Raw genomic sequence first — 19224 nt, 5'->3', positions numbered from 1 at the left:
TCACACCATTCCCACGCAACTCTGCTTTTGGAGCTCTGTGCCACCGGCCTGGAGGCTCCTTTTCCCATCTCACTGCTGGAACTTTCCTCACTCTTCAGAGCCTTGCTCAGCCCTCCTCTGTGAATCCAGCCTGCTGATCTCCCACGCTCTGCTGCCAGCCCCACCAAAACATAGTGCCAGCCAACTGTCGGGACACCAGGGTGGCTCTGACCTAACATTGGGCGACCTGAGGTATCTGACATTGGGCACACACTCGCCCCAGCCCTCCAGGGAGCTCGTGCAGTGATGGAGACAGCACCATTCATTCTGTGTTCTTGGGCCCTGGGCTCAGGGCCTAGCACATTCTGAAGGGACAGTACAAGCTTGCTGGATTCAACTGCATTGTCACCTGTCCCTTCTCAGACAGAGGAAAGGGGGAGCGTGACAGGACCAGACAAGGTAGTATTGGGGAAACTGCCTAAATAGTAGGGCCTGGGTATCACAGCTGCACAAATCATGTAACTTTTACTGCAATTTCTTCAAAGGGCAAGTGTAAAATCATACCTACCTTGAGAGTCAGTGAGAGAATGACATGACATGATGCCTATGAAGACTGGCACAGGGCTGGATCCCGGTAAATGAAACTGTTGCCATAAAATAAAGTCTGAGGAGGAGAGCACACCTGGCAGAGAGTCAGCTGGCCAGTCACACACTCCTCCTCACCTGCAACATCCTCCATGTTGAGATTGCTTGGTTGGTAAATACACTAGAACAGGCACTTTGGACATGGGGTAAGACCCCTAAGTCCAGGCCAAAGCCCTCCATGGGCGAACACAAGGGTATCAAGGGCACTAGCAGGTCCCAAGAGAGGCAGCGTCACGGCCTTGATGGCCACCTGGCTTCATAGCAGGGCTGCAGGAGGACACAGTACACACCAAATAAGCCTCTACTACAGGCTGAGGGATCGGCTGCTCGTCCCCTGCCTCCACTCGGTCTGGGCAAGTCTTCAAAGAACTTTAAATCCAAGCATGAACCAAAGCAGCTGTGCCCAGAAACCTGATCTGCAAGTTAATGCCAACCCCCTCACTCCTCAGGAAGAACTTTCTGGTGTTCTCTTCCTCCTCCCCTTGCAAATATTTATGAAACCCCATAGTGGGATCTGTTCTTGCCAACCTGTGTGGCTGTGTTCCAAGGTCCTAACACCAGGCTGTTAATGTATGACAAGCTGCAGTGGGCAGGACATCTTATTTTTCAAACCCCGCTTGTGAGTCAGATGAAAAAAGATGTTCTGAAAAGCAGAAAAGAACACTTAGAAACCAATAAACCTCTCTACCCCCTGACCGATTCTACTTGAAGAGCTGCCTTGACTTTCCATATGCTGCATAAATCTACCCTATTTTAGAGCCACAGAGGTCCCTGCAGATGCTCCTCACAGTCCTAATCACCTCTAACTTCGGTGGACTCTGACACGGGAAAACTTCCCTGATAAAGGAGATAATGCGCACTTGCTTTCCCAAAGCAGTACTCGGTGGAGATTAATCTCCTCTTACCTTTACTGCTGTGGTGGCAATTTCTCAACTTTACTTCCCAGGGCTTCATCCCGGGCCAACACAATGTTTCACCAACGAACCAAACAGTGACTAAAATTATAGGCAGTTTTAGTGAAAGGACCTTCCTCCACCCCCTGCCCCCTCCTCCAGCCCAGGCTTCAGAACACTCTCTACCATGGAGCGTTTTTGTTTTTTTTTCCTCAGACCAAAGCCTCCTGAACTGAATGTGAATAGGACATACCCCTGCTCTGTCTCCCTTAGCATCTACTCCAGCTTATCTCTTCTTGTGTCTGTCTGTCTGCATCTGTCTCTCAGATAGATAGAAACTAGATGATGGATGGATGGATGGATGGATGGATGGACAGATGGATAGATGGATGCATGCATGCATGGATGGATGGATGGATGGATGCATGGATGGATGGACAGACGGATGGACAGATGGATGGATGGATTGATGGATAGATAATCAAAAACTCTGTTACTCTAATATATGGAGAGAGACAAGTATATATTACATCTCTAATATATATGGACAGAGAGAAAAAGAAAGAGTCAGACAAGAAGGGAAACAGTTTTTTCCTTTATTCTGAATATACAGATTTGTCCCCTTCACAGTGGAGTTTTCTCCTGAGAGCTTTCCTAAATGATTTTCAGTTTGAATACACAAAAGGGCAGCTATTCAAAAATTTTAAGTATAAAAGTTTTTAAAACATCAACATATATAGAAAATTAATATAGTGATCATTAAAATGAATCAATCCAGTAATCATTTTAATAATATAAATCATTGCCTGACCAGCTTTGGCAATCATTGGCACAGAAGCAATGTAAAAATATTAAGCCCCAAAAGGAATGATCAAATAGTGAACTCCACTATGCAATATGATTTAAGTCAATCTTTCTCAACTATAAGTAATAAAAGATAATTCTCAAGTGTGGACAAGAATAAAATTCTCAAGGATCTGATGACTCCTGTCTGAGAAACAATCACTTCACAATCTAAAGTCCTATTTTATGAGAACATCTTTTAATTGTTATCCCAGAAAAGAGGAATGTTTCAGCTTTATATCTGGTCATATGTAGGCATTAAAAATATCATTAAAAATTTTTGAAGTCTAAAAGAATATGCAGAATCTCAAGATTACATCCATGTGTGTGTATGCCCAGTTTGAGAAACACCACTCCCAAGGTCTTACACATGGATGATCCTTGGAGCTACAACCTAAAACTCTAGGGAACCAAACACTCCAAACACTGATCATCACTGTAAGGGTTGTGCTTTGTTTCTTTTTCTTTCTTTTTCTTTCTTTCTTTCTTTCTTTCTTTCTTTCTTTCTTTCTTTCTTCCTTCCTTCCTTCCTTCCTTCCTTCCTTCCTTTCCTTCCTTCTTTTAACTTTTAACTCAGGGCATTAGAAATGACTTTATTTCCTAAAGACATGGATAAGTAGTTCCTTATGATCACACATAGGACAAATGTCCAAGTTAAAAAAAAAAAAAAAAAAAAAAAAAGCAAGATTTCCTGAAGTGTGACCTTGAGTAGCCTTAACTTTTAGAGATGTGCTGCCGTAACCAGGGGTTTGTTCTATATGCAAAGCAATCACATTTGCCCGTTTTAATTATTTAATATATTATAATACCTATCTAGTCTACAGACAAGACACAGGCAGTTATTTTTATTATTTTCACATTTCATTAAATAGAGACGAATAAGTCAAATTGTCTTTTCTTTCTAACCAAGTCATCTTAAATCTCTGTGATGAATAACACACTATGCTTCTCTCTTGCGGCTCACCCCCTTCTCATTTGTATGGCTGTCGTTTCCGTGCCTGCCTTAACTCCCTACCCGAAATAAGTGCAATCTCTTTGTCTTTTTCATCTGGGGATCCCCATAGAGGAAGAAAATGGGATCTATTATGGGGCATTCACAGAGTGTACATGTCCAGGAAAATATGTTGGGAGAAAAAACGCAGGCAGACATCAGGGGTGTTCATCACCACTCCTAACTCAGAAGAAAACATTCAGAAATAGCTGCAAGTCAGCACCTCAGAAGCCGGCACTAGTTGGCTGACCTACATATAAGCACATTAACCAGTATGTCCTTCTGCACACACCACTGTCACAGAACAAGCTGGAGACACTTGCAGTTTCCCACATGAACATCCCCAGAGGGCAGGATAAGACCCTTCTGAATTCCGGAGTTGAACCTAAAAGGCTGAGCGTGCTGAAAGAGGGGAATAGGGTCACCTCAGGTGCTTCCTATCATTCAAAGATTCAGGGGATGGCCCTGGACCTCAGGACTCAGCGCTACTCTTTATTAAAAAGGGCATGTGTATCTCTGCCACATTAATATTTAGCTAGAAGATTGCTTTTCTGAGCAAACATGCTTTGGTCTTTAAGGTGCTAGTGTAGTAAACATGACTTTGTATTCCTTTATCAGAAATTATTTCATGAAAAATTCTAAATGCCATAAAGACCCAGCGACATCAGATTAACTTCAAAACTGGGTTTCCTCCGAAACTGAATCAGAATATTGATTAGCCCATAAATATCACCCACCAGTGTCTTATCTCAGGCATGCCAAGCCAGTCCAAAGACATTTGCGTTCTTCAAGTACCAGAGCTAAGGGATCTCATGCTTCTTTAGTGGCTTCAACTTATTCAGCATTAGACTTTTAATGATTTGTTTCCAACGTAGTCTTGCCTTCTCACTGCACACAAGTCTCAAAGCAAACTGACTTGATTAATTCCTTGCACAGTGACACAATCAGATTAAAACAGCTTTTAAGCTAGGAAAACCTCATTATCATATAGCTTATTCCTATATGCATTTGGATAGGGTACGGGTCAAATCATGTCTCTGGATCATGAGACTTATGTAGACTGAAAAGCAGACACAAGGCAGTAATAGTCAAAAGGGTGGAGGTTAGATAGGTCACTAGCAAAATAAAGAGGATCCACTATGATACTTTCCTTTAAGAAAATATTTTTTTTTCCTTTAGTTCAAAGGAGACTATTAAGGGATCACTTGAAACAATAAAAATTTCAATAAAGAATGTTAGAGCACTTTACAAAGAAAATGTGGTAATGAAAATGCAGCTTAAGGGTGAAATTGGAAAAAAAAAGATAGCATATTTTGGCTTTTTATTACAGGATATTTAAGAGACAGCTTGGCAATAAATGTTAACATCTTTCTAATGGTTGGGAATGCAGTTGTATAAAGCTGAAAACTCACCTTGACTTATTGACACAGCAGAGTTTTAACTTACACTGCTCATCCCCAGAGGAAATGCACCACACTGCAAAAAAAAGTGCTTAGCCTCACTCGATAAATGGAGGTAGGTATGAGCTACTGTTACACAGCCACATTAGGCATTTTGACCCAGGGGAAGCAAATGGAAGGGGCAACCAAATCAGTAAAGAGGGAGGGAAAGAAGGGAAAAAAAAAAGTCAGAGGGGAAACAAACAAACAACCCCAGTATTCATTATACTCCTCTAGGTTGAAATACAGTGAAGAAAAAAAAAAAAAAAAGAAATTAAAAGCATGGCCCTGTGGGGTGCCTGGATAGCTCAGTCTGGATTTAGCATCCGACTTCAGCTCAGGAGATGATCTCACAAGTTCCTGAGTTCAAGTCCTGCACTGGGCTCTCTGCTGTCAGCACAGAGCCCACTTCAGATCCTCTGTCCCCCTCTCTCTCTGTCCCCTCCCCTGCTGGTTTGTTCTCTCTCTCTCTCTCTCTCTCAAAAATAAGTAAATAAATAAATAAACTTAAAAAAGAACATGGTGCTTGTCTTCAACATAATTACAGTTTAGTTGAAGAGCGATGATCAAACCTTAGCAAAAGAATAGGACTGAATATATATATTATTAAGAACTAAATTGCACAATTATATATGTGCTCATGTGCTAGATGTTAGATTTTTTTCTGAAATTTAATATGGAAATTGACTTAAAATGAAATGGATAGATATCCCTGCTTCAATATGACCCAATACTATAAAGATACCAATTCTCTTCAAATTAATTCTTACATTTGATGGAATTTCGATAAAAATTTCAACTGAGTTTGTGAATTTGTTCAAGCATCTATACAAACAACAAAATTATACACTGTGTAAAAAGCTAAGTCACTCTGCAACAGAAGAGGAAAGATAGGACTTGTCACTCTCAGATATTAAAACATAACACCAAGGGATGGTAATTAAGTATAGCATGGATGGGCCCAGATGAAGATAAATAGAACCACAGAACAGTTTTGAAAGGTCTGATTTGGGGTCAAGTACGTGAAGAAAACTAACATATGGTAAAGTTGACACCACAAATTATGAGAAAGAAGGGGTTGTAGATGGTGGTAGGAAATCTGGTGAACTGTACACAGAAGAATCAAAGTAGATTTCTACCTTATATGATACATAAATGCAGGCTCCAAATACAATTAAAGATGTGAATATAATAAATAGAAGTGTCAAATTAATAGGAGCTAGAATATGTAATGTTTTTGTGATCTATTGATGGGAAGAACTTCTTAAACAACGTGTAAAGCAAAAAGTTTGTTAAATTTATCACATAAAACTTGCCAAGCTGGGGTGCCTGGGTGGCTCAGTCAGTTAAGCGTCCAACTTCAGCTCAGGTTACCATACGTGACTTCGAGCCCCACGTCAGGCTTTATGCTGACAGCTCAGAACCTGGACCCTGCTTCGGATACTGTGTCTTCCTCTCTTTCTGTTCCTCCCCCACTCACACTCTGTCTCTCTCTCAAAAATAAATAAAGATTATATATATATATATATATATATATATATATATATATATATATTTAATCAACAAGCTAAACAAACAAAATTAACAAAGGATATCATGAACACTTTTAATAAGAGGACCGACTAGAAGATATTTACCATGCCTAAACCCAACAAGGAATATATGAGAAAATCAAAAAGAAAAATACTATAATACCAATAGAAAAATTGATACAAGATATGAACAGAAATCACAAGAAAAGGAAAACAAAAGGACTAGTAAGTATACCAAAAGCTGTTCAAACTTCCTAATAATTAGAGAATGGTGATTTCAAATAACAAGATATCAAATATCAAGCAGATTAGAAAAAAAAATGAGAAAGCTGAACACAGCCACTTACCGGCAGAGACGAGGATATGGGAGCCCTTATGTACTGACCCACTACTAAGCAAGGCTTAGACAAGCAAGTAAAAATATGGCTTTTGATGCACAAGTTCTACTCTTGCCTTACATCCATCTCACATAAATTCTCACACAGGTTCTTTGGGAAACATTCTTAAGGATGTTTTCCACAGCATTGCTTTTATAAGGGGGCACCAGAAGCAATCTGAGTGTCCATCCCCGAAGGAATGAGAAATCAAAATATGATGAATGGAATGTCGTACAGCAATTAACAGCAAGAGGATTGACACCGTGTAGGAACATGGATGGCTCTCAGCAACACACCATTGACTGAAATAGCCAGGTAAGAATGAGATTCATATCACAATGCCTTTTGTATACATTAAAAATACATGCCTACTCTGTGTATAATGACTTGCTTCCAAAGAGAAAAAAGAGTAAATTTACAGTGGATTAATCTGGCAAACACTACCTTGAGCTAAAAGATCAAGGTGAACATCAACAGTAATAAGTCATGTTGATAATACTACCCTTGATGAGATGTGACGAGAATGGCACTTCACCTCTGACAGCTTCCTCACCAAGAACACAGAACCCCATATGAATCGTGAGAAAAAATCTCCACTGAGGGTCATTCAACTACCTGACCAGTAGTCTTCAAAATTATCAAGGCCATCAAACACAAGGAAAGTCTGAGAACCTGTCAGTGTCTGGGATCCCACATGTAGGGTGGAATCTTGGAACAGGAAAAGGACATTTGGTAAAAACTAGGGAAATCTAAATAAAGTACGAACTTCACACTTTATAATGTAGGTTATACAATAATAATAGTAATAATAAATATTATGATACATTACATATGTTAATAGCTGTGACAAATATGCCATAGTAATGCAAGATGTTTAGGGGACACTGGGTCAAGTTTTACAGGAATGTTCCATACTATGTTTGCAACTTTTCTGTATACCTAAAACTAATCTAAAATGAAAATTAAAGTATACATGCCCACAAAGCAATACATATTTTAAAGAACACATGTAAATAAAAAACACATCAACCCTAATAAAAGGGTTACCTGTGGAGATGGACATGAGGCATGGAGATAAAATAAGAGAAGACACCGAACGTTCTCATGTTACAGAAGAAGGAGCTAGAAGGGTTAAGTTACTTTGCCAAGATTGTACTTACAACGTAGGCTTCTGACCTTGAATACAGCAGAAGCTCTTTTTATAACTCAGCCCTGCTTTGCCTACTCTGAGGAAAAGCTGAGAGTGAATTTACTCCACAGGCAGAAAATAAAGAGTATAGCAGGTGAGCCAAAAAGGAGCGTGAACTTTTCCATAAAGTTGAAAAGAGGTGAAGGTATTTCTCTGGGGCTTAAAGCAAGTGGCAGCACCCCAAAGGGCTCTGAGGTTAAATGTGGGGGCTGGCTTTAGGGCCATAGAACACCAGGGAGTAATATCAAGAGGTATGGTTTAGGCAGAAACTGGAGAAGCTTAGTTTCCAGAAGATAGACTTATTAACACTAAGCGCAGAGCCCCAAAGAATTGATACAAACACGAAATGAGTAGGATTTCTTGGATCAGAATGCAGGGCAACATCTGAGGTCAGGGGTAAGGTTTGTGACTGCAAGGCCAGAAGAGGTCCTCTAGAGGCCCGGAGGAAGATGAGCAGCACAGATAGAAAAGAGTTTTGTTCTAGTTTTCCTATTTTCTTAGTAAAATCTAAAAACTGCCTGTAGGTTTTGCATAAGATCCCTTTCAGCAGCCAGGCCTCCCAGAGACCAAGGATACCTGAAGGATTGAGCAAGGAGACAGGAGCCATAGTCACAGGAGGGAGCGATCTGGAGGTGGCATGGGCATTTCCTGATGAGATGCATTTACATCTTTTACATCTTTATATGACCCTCAGAGAAAGTGATGGAAATCAAAGTTAGAAAAACTCTACCCCAAATTAAGTCATCTTAGTAAAAGCCTAAGGAAACTAATTAAATTCTCAAAATCACAGAGAAGGAGGAAAGCATGCTGTCCTCAACACCCTCTCCCATCATGAGAAGAAATACAGACAAAGACACAAGGCTTAGATCAACACTCAAGCCCACTTACTTAGGTCATTAGCCTTTAAGAATCCTCTGTCTGCTAATGTCTTTAAAAAAAAATTAACAAGACCAGATGGCTTGGTGATGAGGAGGTCAGGAATGCGTATGTTTCCAAGTGAATGCTGGGATGGAAAGCTGGAGAAAAAACTGTCACTGTCAATAACAAACTAGTACAGACTGGGATCTGAAAATCAACAGACATGTATGTGCCTCACTCAAAGAGCGTTCACAGGGAGAAAGTCTTTTTTATACCAGTTTTATCCGTGCTACCAAGGAGTCATCAGTCAATTCAGTAAATATTTCTGTACAAATTATGACACATTCATGTAATGGATATCTATGCCCCAATTAAAACAAAAACAAAAAAAAAAAAAAACGGAGGGTCTAGCATGTCGCCATTTGCAGAAAATATATCAAAGGAAAAATTAAGTTTTATCTATATGCATAGAATATTTCAAAGAAAATTGGCATACTTTTCAACTGAGAAGGATAATTGGGGAGCTAAGGAACAGGTGGGAGACTTTTCACATTACACACTCTTTCATGCTTCTTCAATTTTGAATCTCGTGAATTTATTGCCGCTTCAAAAAATGAATAAAATGCTAAAATAAAAAGATTAAATATTTATATGTTTATACCCCACTATTTTTGTCTTTATTAAGACTTTAAGAATACAGATCAAGTAACATCTACATCTAATGCAAAAGAGTAAAATAAATAACTAAGAGATACAGATTAAAGTAAAACAAGGAAAAGAAAAGAATAGAATCCAGAGGTAAAGTGAGGACAGAAAAATCCTACATAGAATACTGTCTAGAGGCACCTGAGTGATTCAGTCGGTTAAGCGTCTGACTCTTGATTTTTTGGCTTAGGTCGTGACCTCCCAATTCCTAAGATCAAGCCCCACATCAGACTCCTTGCCAACAGCGCATAGCCTGCTTGGGATCCTCTCTCCCTCTCTCTCTCTCTCTGCTCGTCCCCTGCTAGTGCTTTCTCTCTCTCTCTCACAAAATAAATAAATAAACTTAAAAAAAAAAAAAAGAATCCTGTCTAGTTGCTGGACATGGCCATGAATTTGGTGACGAAAGCAAAGCAGGAAACAAGATCAAAGAGTCCAGTACCAATAATAAACTAGCCTCTGAGCAGAGGAATGACCTTTCCTACAAGAGAGAGAACATGGAAATTTCTCTCAAACATCCATCTTTTAGAAGACACTGAGATACCACACATTATGTCCTCAGCCTCAGCACACAACTGGACCCCTGCAGAGGCTGCTCCTGGATCACCTGTGTGTGGAGAGGGCAGGCCTTCAGACAGCTGAGGGATGCAGAATTCAGGGCCTGGGGGACCAGTGCCCTAGGCCCAAAATGGTAGAGCAGAAAAGAAATCCTACTCTTCTGACATGACACTCAGTACACAGGCCCCAAATTCCAAATGGAAAATCTCTGTGCTTGACCAATTAGGTCAGAGGAATTGGAGAGAAAATCCTTATCTGATAGCATTTTAGCCCCTGTCTTTTATTCATTTTTTTAAATATTTATTTTTGAGAGAGAGACAGAGTGCGAGCAGGGGAGGGTCAGAGAGAGGGAGACACAGATTCCGAAGCAGGATCCAGGCTCTGAGCTATCAGCACAGAGCCCTATGTGGGGCTCAGACCCACTAACTGTCACATCATGACATGAGCCGAAGTCGCACGCTTAACCAGCTGAGCCACCCAGGTGCCCCATATTCCCTTGTCTTTTAGACAAACAACATGTTTGTTTCTGTCTCCTACAAAGCACTGTGATGAATAGGCACCATCTTCATCACAGCCCCCAGCCACTTTATTTCCAGAATCATTCCTGTTTCCTTGCCAAGCCTACCCCCTTTGGGATGCATGGGACTTCTTCTCTTCCTCTTTCTTCTCCACCCCCACTTCATCCTCAATATCCCCAAAGCAGGTTCTAACCACCACATCCCCTGTAGTGTCATACACATAATATAGTGCACTGAGACAATGCTATGTGCTCACCAAACTGGCTCCCATTTCCTCCTGGGCACATAGCTAAACTCATTTGCCAGCTCCCATATAGTCAGAAGAAAACACAATTAAGTTCTGGCTAGTGGAATGTGTGTGGACATGATGCCTCTTCCAGGCCTGGCCCCCAAAAATGTCCTGCACAAATCACCGACATTGCCCATCGTTTCCTCAGGTGCGAGCTGGATTTTGATACTCAGGGCAATGTCAGAAGCAAAGATGGTGGAACTTCTGTTAGCTTGAGTCTTAAATGATTACACAGTACAAAATCCCCCTCTGGCAACCCACAGTGGGCTATAATGTGAGCAACAAATCATTTTTATTTCTTTATTACTGCCATTAGCCTACCTTGGCCAACATAGAAATGGAGGCTCTCCCATAACAAGAATCTTAAATATTTGACATTGACTTAGATGAGATGGATGGTAAGTAGGGAGGATAAAGATATAGCAGATCCAGGTTATTCAGTGGCAAAACACTGGCAAAAACTATTGACTACAATACTGTGGAATGTAGACTACCTGCTTACTGAGCTTACAGTTCTTGGGGAACTAGATGGTTCTGTGCTAGGAGATCGTTACAATTCTAAAAGAACCAGAAGATGATGGAAAAACAGAATGCTTGCATATATGTTGTTGGCTACTAATTGTTATTGATTGCGGGTCAGGTTTTTTATGAAAGAATCATAAAATTCTAAGAACTGTAATGTGTAACTGGCACATTAGCAGATAGAAATAAAAAAAGAGTTATTCTAGAAATTATGGTCTTACTTAGAAAAGTCATTTATTTGCTAATTGCTTCCAGTCACCAAGAAATGAAAGATGTCCTATTAAAAGACATTGTGTGCTGAAGACCCAGTGAGACTTCTCAGTCGCACATTGTGACTCAAGACTTTGGCAAAAAACAGACTGAGGATGTGATATTTCTACCTACTTTCAGATAACCTCAAGATGGCCACTATTAAACTGAAGAATAGAAACAGGCACAGAGACGAGGAAGCAATAAAACAAAGAAGACTCCTTGAAATTGTGTCTAGGATGGGGCGCCTGGGTGGCGCAGTCGGTTAAGCGTCCGACTTCAGCCAGGTCACGATCTCGCGTTCTGTGAGTTCGAGCCCCGCGTCAGGCTCTGGGCTGATGGCTCAGAGCCTGGAGTCTGTTTCCGATTCTGTGTCTCCCTCTCTCTCTGCCCCTCGCCCGTTCATGCTCTGTCTCTCTCTGTCCCAAAAATAAATAAACGTTGAAAAAAAAAATTTAAAAAAGAAATTGTGTCTAGGAAAGAACTGTGTGGTGACAACACGTGAAACTTTCTGAAAGAAAATAAATCAGAAGGCTTCTATATCACTGAGAGAATTGTATTACTAAAGCAATTATTATCTTGAATTAGAAAAGCTTTGAATATTCCACATGCCTTAAATCAGTCTCAGGAAGGAAGTGGGCTATGAATGCTGGCAGTTCCCAAAGATAGTATAGGACCCGAGATCCATTTCAGATGTGGTGATGACAATGGATGGTGAAAGAACTGTGGAGGGTAGATATAGGGATCATTAAGAAAAATGGACAAGAAAGTCCTTCTCACAGAGGAAGATCAGAATCTATTCAGGGAACTCCCCCCACTCCTTGAAAAAAGACACTTCTTAATGCTTTCCCTGCAGGATGCCAGCTCTGCTATGGGCCAGTGATCAGTCTGGCTTCTTTTCTTCCTTTTTCTGAATCGGATATGTTACCACTGTCCTCACCACTCTAAAGTAGGAGGAGGAGGGGTGACCTTCCTGTTTTCCTCACAGGCTGCTGAGCCCAGAGGAATCACATCGTATCTGATGGAGAGATTTACTCCCTCCCTGGAGACTCTGAAATTTGAGCTGAACAAAGTGACTAGGTAGGGCTTGCGGGTGTTTCCATGGAGAAGGGACATGTACTCTATGTGTTAAAAGAAAAATGGAATGGATTTCTGGTGACTTGAGGAGTAGACTGTAGCAGAGACAATCCTATGTGTTTGTTGAACTCATTTCATTTTCTTACACATTTAAATTCTTTTTCCCAACTTCCCCTGTAGCTAGGTGAGACCATGCGATTGAGTTCTAGCCAATGGAAGACAGCCTGGCTCCTAAAATCCACCAAGCGATGTCATATGCTCTCAGCAAATGAGCACTCATGCTACAGAGCACACTCTACCAACCCTTAACCAATGAGCATTAAGCACACACCATCTGACAACGTTTCATAGCCAATGTGTGTGTTGCCCTGAGTTGAGAGTGTTTTTCAGTCTACTGTTGTTTGCTTCATGGTAGCCTCTCTATTAACCATTTATTTTGTGTTCCAGTGAACTATTTTTTTTTAATTTTTTTTAATGTTTATTTATTTTTGAGACAGAGAAAGACAGAGCATGAATGGGGGAGGGGCAGAGAGAGAAGGAGACACAGAATCGGAAGCAGGCTCCAGGCTCTGAGCCATCAGCCCAGAGCCTGACACGGGGCTCGAACTCACGAACCGTGAGATTGTGACCTGAGCTGAAGTCGGACACTCAACCGACTGAGCCACCCAGGCACCCCTCCAGCGAACTATTTTGACTAGTAATAATTGATAAAAGATAAAGTGACTGGACTTGCTGGAATAAAAACAATGGGAAAATATGAGAATAGTTAGAAACTTTACAGAAGCTCAAGAGTCTTCAATGAAATGGTCAAGAAACAGAGGTAAAGACCATTAGGCAATGGGGAACAGATTGAAGTCCTCTGACATTACAGAGGGTAACAAAAATAGTGTTAGCCTTGGCAAATGAGCCAATAATGGTATTAACAGCATCTGGGAGAAATTAAGCATGTCATGACTGTAAGAGGTTTGGAGAGACTGAAGCAGTGATTCTCAATGCACAGTGCAAAGAAGCATCTCCATGGGAATCTTGCTATAAAGATCTTTTATTGTCCTCACCCAGGTAGCATTTGCATCTCCAGGAGCATATCACCTGCAATACCCAGGACGGCTGTTGACCCAGTGAACCCAGACAGAACTCAAGTCCAGTTAGTATGGCTGACGGGTTGCAGAAACATAACATGATACTGACCAACTACTCTCATACATAGAAAAGGAGTTGCCCAGCCTGCATGCTTACTCAGAAAAAAAGAAAAGGAAAAAGCAAAGTTGAGAAGCTATGAGAGATGAAGGGAGAAAAGTCATTAAAGGCTTAGTAGTAGAAAAAAATCATGCTGCTTTAATCAGCACATAAGAAGAACCTCAGTTTTTACCTTGTTATCACTAACCACAGAGCACTTACATCCCACCTACTACCAGACTTACAGAGACCAAAAGGTCATCCTTTGGTTATTCCCCTGGATTAAATAGAAGTTAGGGAAGGCCAAAGTTCTGTTGGATGACACTGAAAAAAGTGAAATAAGAAAAATTGGTTTGTGTGCCTCTGTAGGCTCTATGTGCCTGCTGTTTCCCTGACGAGAGAACAGTCCTGGACTCTGCCACTCCTGGGTGGCTTAATGGGGTTCATTTATCAAGACTGACATTACTTCAAGACTCAGAAATGTTTGAAAGGTTTTTCATCAATTTAGAGAATTGTCTTTCTTAGAACTACAAAACCATCACCTATACCTTGAGGCCAGCTCCTGAGTACAGGTTGACTCCCAATGTATACCAATGCCTCTTCTGGCACACCCATCAATGCTTCCATTAAACTTAACCCACTGCTTCCCTCTACCAGTCCCCAACTTCAGCCTCTTCATCAACCTAAAAGTGCCTATGAGCCACAATGGGTCAAACTCTAGGGTTGACACTATAGAAGTAAATGAACAAACTCAGTGCATGACTCTTGCCTGCCTTCAGGAAGCATACAATCTTGTTTGAAGGTGCCAGTATACCTGAGTCATTGATTTTGCAAGGAACAATTAATTACACAGGAAGAGACAAGCAGCAGGAACTGGCCCATTTATGCCAACTTCATTGATTCTGCCTGACAAGAGTTCTCTCTTTCCTTCTAGATCACTCATTCATATTTTTCCTTTAGCTTTACTCAAGAAAAAAAAAAAATTCCCTGTCTTTTTTAGTTCATTTCTCATGGCCTTCCGTATACAAATCCTCTTCTTCCTACACGCCAGAAAACTACTCACTCCTTCACTCATGCAAGCAACTCTTTCCTTTTGCAGAAAATTATTCTTTAGCCACTTAAAACTACAACCAACTGCTCAAGTGGCCTCACTAGAAAATTACTGCTAACCTCTATAACATCCAGGCATGTTGAAAGGCACACGTGAAAGCTTTCTCTTCCCCCTCTGTTTCTGTGCCACTTGTTCTATTGACTCAGTGAGAAGAGACAACATCTAATTATATTTTACACCCAAAGATTAACATGTTATTAATGCTTAGCAAGTAAGAAAAATAATAATGTCTTTATACTTCCCATTTTTTCCACTTCAGGATTTCATATGCAAAAAGAGATTTTAAAAGTATAGCATGGAAGTGTTTTTGGTCCATTAGACATATATTAGGTTTTTCTGTCCTCCTATACAAAGGTTCAGCCTTTTAAATGGGGCATGCAGCTATTAAGCATTAACCCATCTGTTGTGTTTTTCTCTTTTACTTCAAAAGGCTGGCACACTAGTTCCATAGCAAAAGTCATACCAAAGCTGTTCGTTTCCTAACAATACACCTTGACCACCACCAATGGACTGTCGTTCAGAAATGCTGTCAAGTTACCAAATGCTTAAGAGCCACAGGAAAGTACGAAGTCCCCTTTCCTTTACCTTCTGACCCCATGTGACCCTTACATACTACAGTGCACCTCCCTTCCCTAACACAAATCCTCCTCATAGCTCCTTGGAGATACCTCTCATTCTAGCACCCCCTAAACTTAACCCATCCATCAAGGCCTGGATAATTCATGACATTCCCAACAAATCTTTCTTGGCCATAATAGCTCTTAGTGATGACCTGCTCTTTAGAATTTGGAATATGAAAAAACCTAAAAAGTTAACAGCACTACATAGCATATATCAGAAAGTCAAAGGGGCAGAAGAATTAACACTCTGTTTAAATCACATCAGATCAGCAGCTCCTTCAAAGCAGGCAGCAGAATTCTACAGATCACGTCCTCAGTATCACACACCTATTTATACCACATTGAACCACCCATGGCTTTTCCGCCCAACAAAGTTTATGAGCTTCTTGGGGGCAGAGACTGTTTCTCATAGAGCTTCAGAATTCCCTGTAATAACTAGTACTAATAGTGCTGGACACAGCAGAAAGTACACAGTGGATTCTTTTTGATTTGCCCCGTAGGGAAGCTGGGAATATTTTCTAGTTGAGTAAAATCAAGCTAAAGCAATACATCAGTGATAGAGCATTGAGACTCAGTGTGATAACATTTTCAATGACCTGAGTGGGATTTCACACTCATAGAGACCCACTCTTCATGCAATTTCAGCAGAGAGAGTGTATGTGGCAGGAGGGGGAAGATGAACAGGGTCAGATTATCAATTCTCAAATGGCCTTCAAGATCATCAGATGGAAGCCATCATCCTCTTAAAGATGAAAAATTGGGGAAGCCTCCTAACGGAAGCTGGTAAGACCGGATTGCTCAGGAGGTGTGAACCCTGTTCACATCCCCAGCAGCTTTGCAGCAACCATGTGTAGCGCTGTTTGTCTTGGAAAGAAGTACCCCACCTCTGCCTGGAAGCAGGGAGTGAACCATCACTTAGAGTCCCCATCCATGCTTAATGGAAGTGTGTTTAATGTTGTTTTGATGATGTGTAACACTGTTAATTGCAGATATATTTTGATTGCTTTCTTTTCTCTATCTCATCTATGCTACATGCAACAAATATTAACACATTCTCTAAACAATTAAATTGTGCCACAGCAAGGATACAGAGTGGTAACAGGAAAACCTGTGTTCAAATAACTAAACCCTTAATTGAGCAGCTAAGATCTTTTCTTTAAAAAAATTTTTTTTTCAATTTTCTGACATTACTTTTCTAGTTCAGGTAACAATAAAGCAGTGGTGGACTGTGTCACCAAGGTATTTTTGTTAACAAGCACTAACTGTACATCTGTGATGTGCAGGCACTATTCCAGGAATTACGGAAGAGCAAATGAATAAAACTCAGCTTCTGCCCTCAAGAATCTAGTAAGAAGATTAAAATTGAACACAAAAAGTCTAATAAAGGGAGAACATAAAGGGCTAATAGGAAGCTATGGAATTTGAGAGTAGGAATGAATTCCCTGATTTTCCTTAACTGAGGAAATCATATTAATAAAAACCATGTGTGTTTATAAAGCAATACCCACCAAAATTAGAAAGTTCTTAATATCAGAAGATGGATATCTTCCATTTTAGATCATTCTTTTGAGCTCACATTTACTTCTAACACTTGATTGCCTACTGACAAAAGAATATGCTAACTTTTTTTCACAGATTCTGATTTTTTAAAGTTTTCTCAGAAGAGTATGCTTTATTTGCCTACATCAGAATATTGCTGCAATGGAGTTAATAATGAAAAGCAATATAATTTTGTATGTTCAGCACACTTTACAGCTTCCAAAGCATTTTCACAAATACTATTTCAATAGGTCTCATTTGGTCACCACAAAACCCCAGGAAGTACATGGGGTCAGTTTATTGTGTTTCTGGGCGTGTGCATGTGCATGTTAATTTTATTTTTTATTTAATTTTATTTTTTTATCGTGCACAGAGGAACCAGAGGCTCAGAGGAGTCTGGTGAGTGACGGTGACAACTGGCATTTGTCAAGCTTGTCAGACAAAAAGAAAATTGCTGGCTAAGCCCTCCAATCTAAAATTACTCACAAGTTATTACACTTGAAAACTCGTGTTCCCACTGGTATATGTTCTCTCATAAGGTGAATATGCCCTGGGCAGCACTCAGCATCTGGGGGCACCCAGCGTCCCCTTGTCCCCATGTGTCCCCACCCAGAACATTGGCCAACCCTTCTTCTCTCATTCTCTGTTCTCAGTAGAGGATTAAAAGGCAACTATTTGTTCTTCCACCCTAAAAAGCCAAAGCCACTGAATCATGTCCTTCAAAAGTATTTGGATTTTAAAACTTTGCTACAACTTTACAGGGAAAGTCCTTATGCTGATAAACACATGTAGGGCAGCAGCCATCGTGTGGAAAGAATTTGATGCTGAATCACTGATGCTGCCATCTCTCTGGACAGTGATTAACAAAAGGCCTCTGAGCTTATCTTCAGGGTCATAGAAGGAAAGAGAAGCTGGCACTAATGCATCCTGCCCTGTGTCCCTGAAAGGAACTTCAGGGATGAGCAATGACAGATTTAACAAGTAGAGAAAGCCCATTGAGTCTCCAGGGGCTGAGGCACAAAAAAAAAAAAAAAAAAAAAAAAAGGAAAAATAAAAAGACAGAATCTGGGAAGCAGCCAGAGTCTGAGACTGATGTCCCTAGGCCTCTGTCCCCACCCCACACATGCACATTTGCCCCAGCCTGATCTCAGACTGTAAAGGCTCAAGCCCCGTGGCTCTTGAAACATGCCCTGAGACGAAAAGGATCTGTCCTCAAGTCCCACACCAAGTCTGCACCACTCTTTCTTCCACTGAAAACATCAAATGGGAAAAGCCGTCCTTACCTCGTAATGAGCCACGCGCTGAGATTCGGATATCAGTTGTGCACTGCACACTTTGCAGTAACTGTCTGTAAATAAATCCTGATCGATATCGGAGGACTTCATCAGGCTAAAGGAGAATCAACAGAAGAAAAATGAGTCCACTGCCTTGATGTTTATGCAGGACATTAACTATGTGCAAAAGCTAGGAGCACAGTCACAGACCCCATGATAGTAGCAGTGGGGGAGAACACCCTACACCTTAGGTGATACCATGTCAGTTAACCACAATAAGTGTAGAGTTTATAATTTTCTTATAAATGCCCAGCAAGACTGCTGGTACCCTACAAAATAGAAATGCACCTTTAATTTTCTCTTTCTGACAAATCAGATTTCTATCTAGTGCACTGCCAAGGATTTACGTGAGAGGATATTTTCATATGTGATTTATATTAACAAACCATTGTAAGCATTCAATACATGCAACGTAAGAAAGAAGTTGAATGAATTCTGAGACATCCACATTCTAGAATACGATGTGCCTTCCAAATTCAAATGCAAATTGAATTCTTTTTTTTTTTTAATTTTTCAATGTTTATTTATTTCTGAGACAGAGAGAGACAGAACACGAGTGGGGAAGAGGCAGAGAGAGAGGGAGACACAGAATCCGAAGCAGGTTCCAGGCTCTGAGCTGTCAGCCCAGAGCCCTACGCAGGGCTCAAACCCATGAACCATGAGATCATGACCTGAGCCAAAGTCGGTTGCTCAACTGACTGAGCCACCAAGGCACCCTGAAATCAAATTCTTCTTTAAAGGAATGTTTAATGAAATAGGACAAAGTTTACCATTAACAACAAA

The 19224-nt window shown here is 40.7% G+C and overlaps 1 protein-coding gene across 1 annotated transcript in view; it reads right to left on the bottom strand.

The window, feature by feature from the left end:
- The window catches only part of ZMAT4 (zinc finger matrin-type 4), a 275186-nt gene extending 256694 nt beyond the window's left edge, over positions 1-18492 (bottom strand). Inside the window, exon 1 of the mRNA XM_032593036.1 lies at positions 18391-18492. Within this exon, the coding sequence (XP_032448927.1) occupies positions 18391-18492 (102 nt within the window). The remainder of the gene's footprint in view (positions 1-18390) is intronic.
- Positions 18493-19224: the final 732 nt, after the last annotated feature.

This window comes from Lynx canadensis, chromosome B1 (assembly GCF_007474595.2).
Source record: "Lynx canadensis isolate LIC74 chromosome B1, mLynCan4.pri.v2, whole genome shotgun sequence".
Lineage (NCBI taxonomy): Eukaryota > Metazoa > Chordata > Mammalia > Carnivora > Felidae > Lynx > Lynx canadensis.
This window is presented reverse-complemented; position numbering and strand designations above follow the sequence as displayed.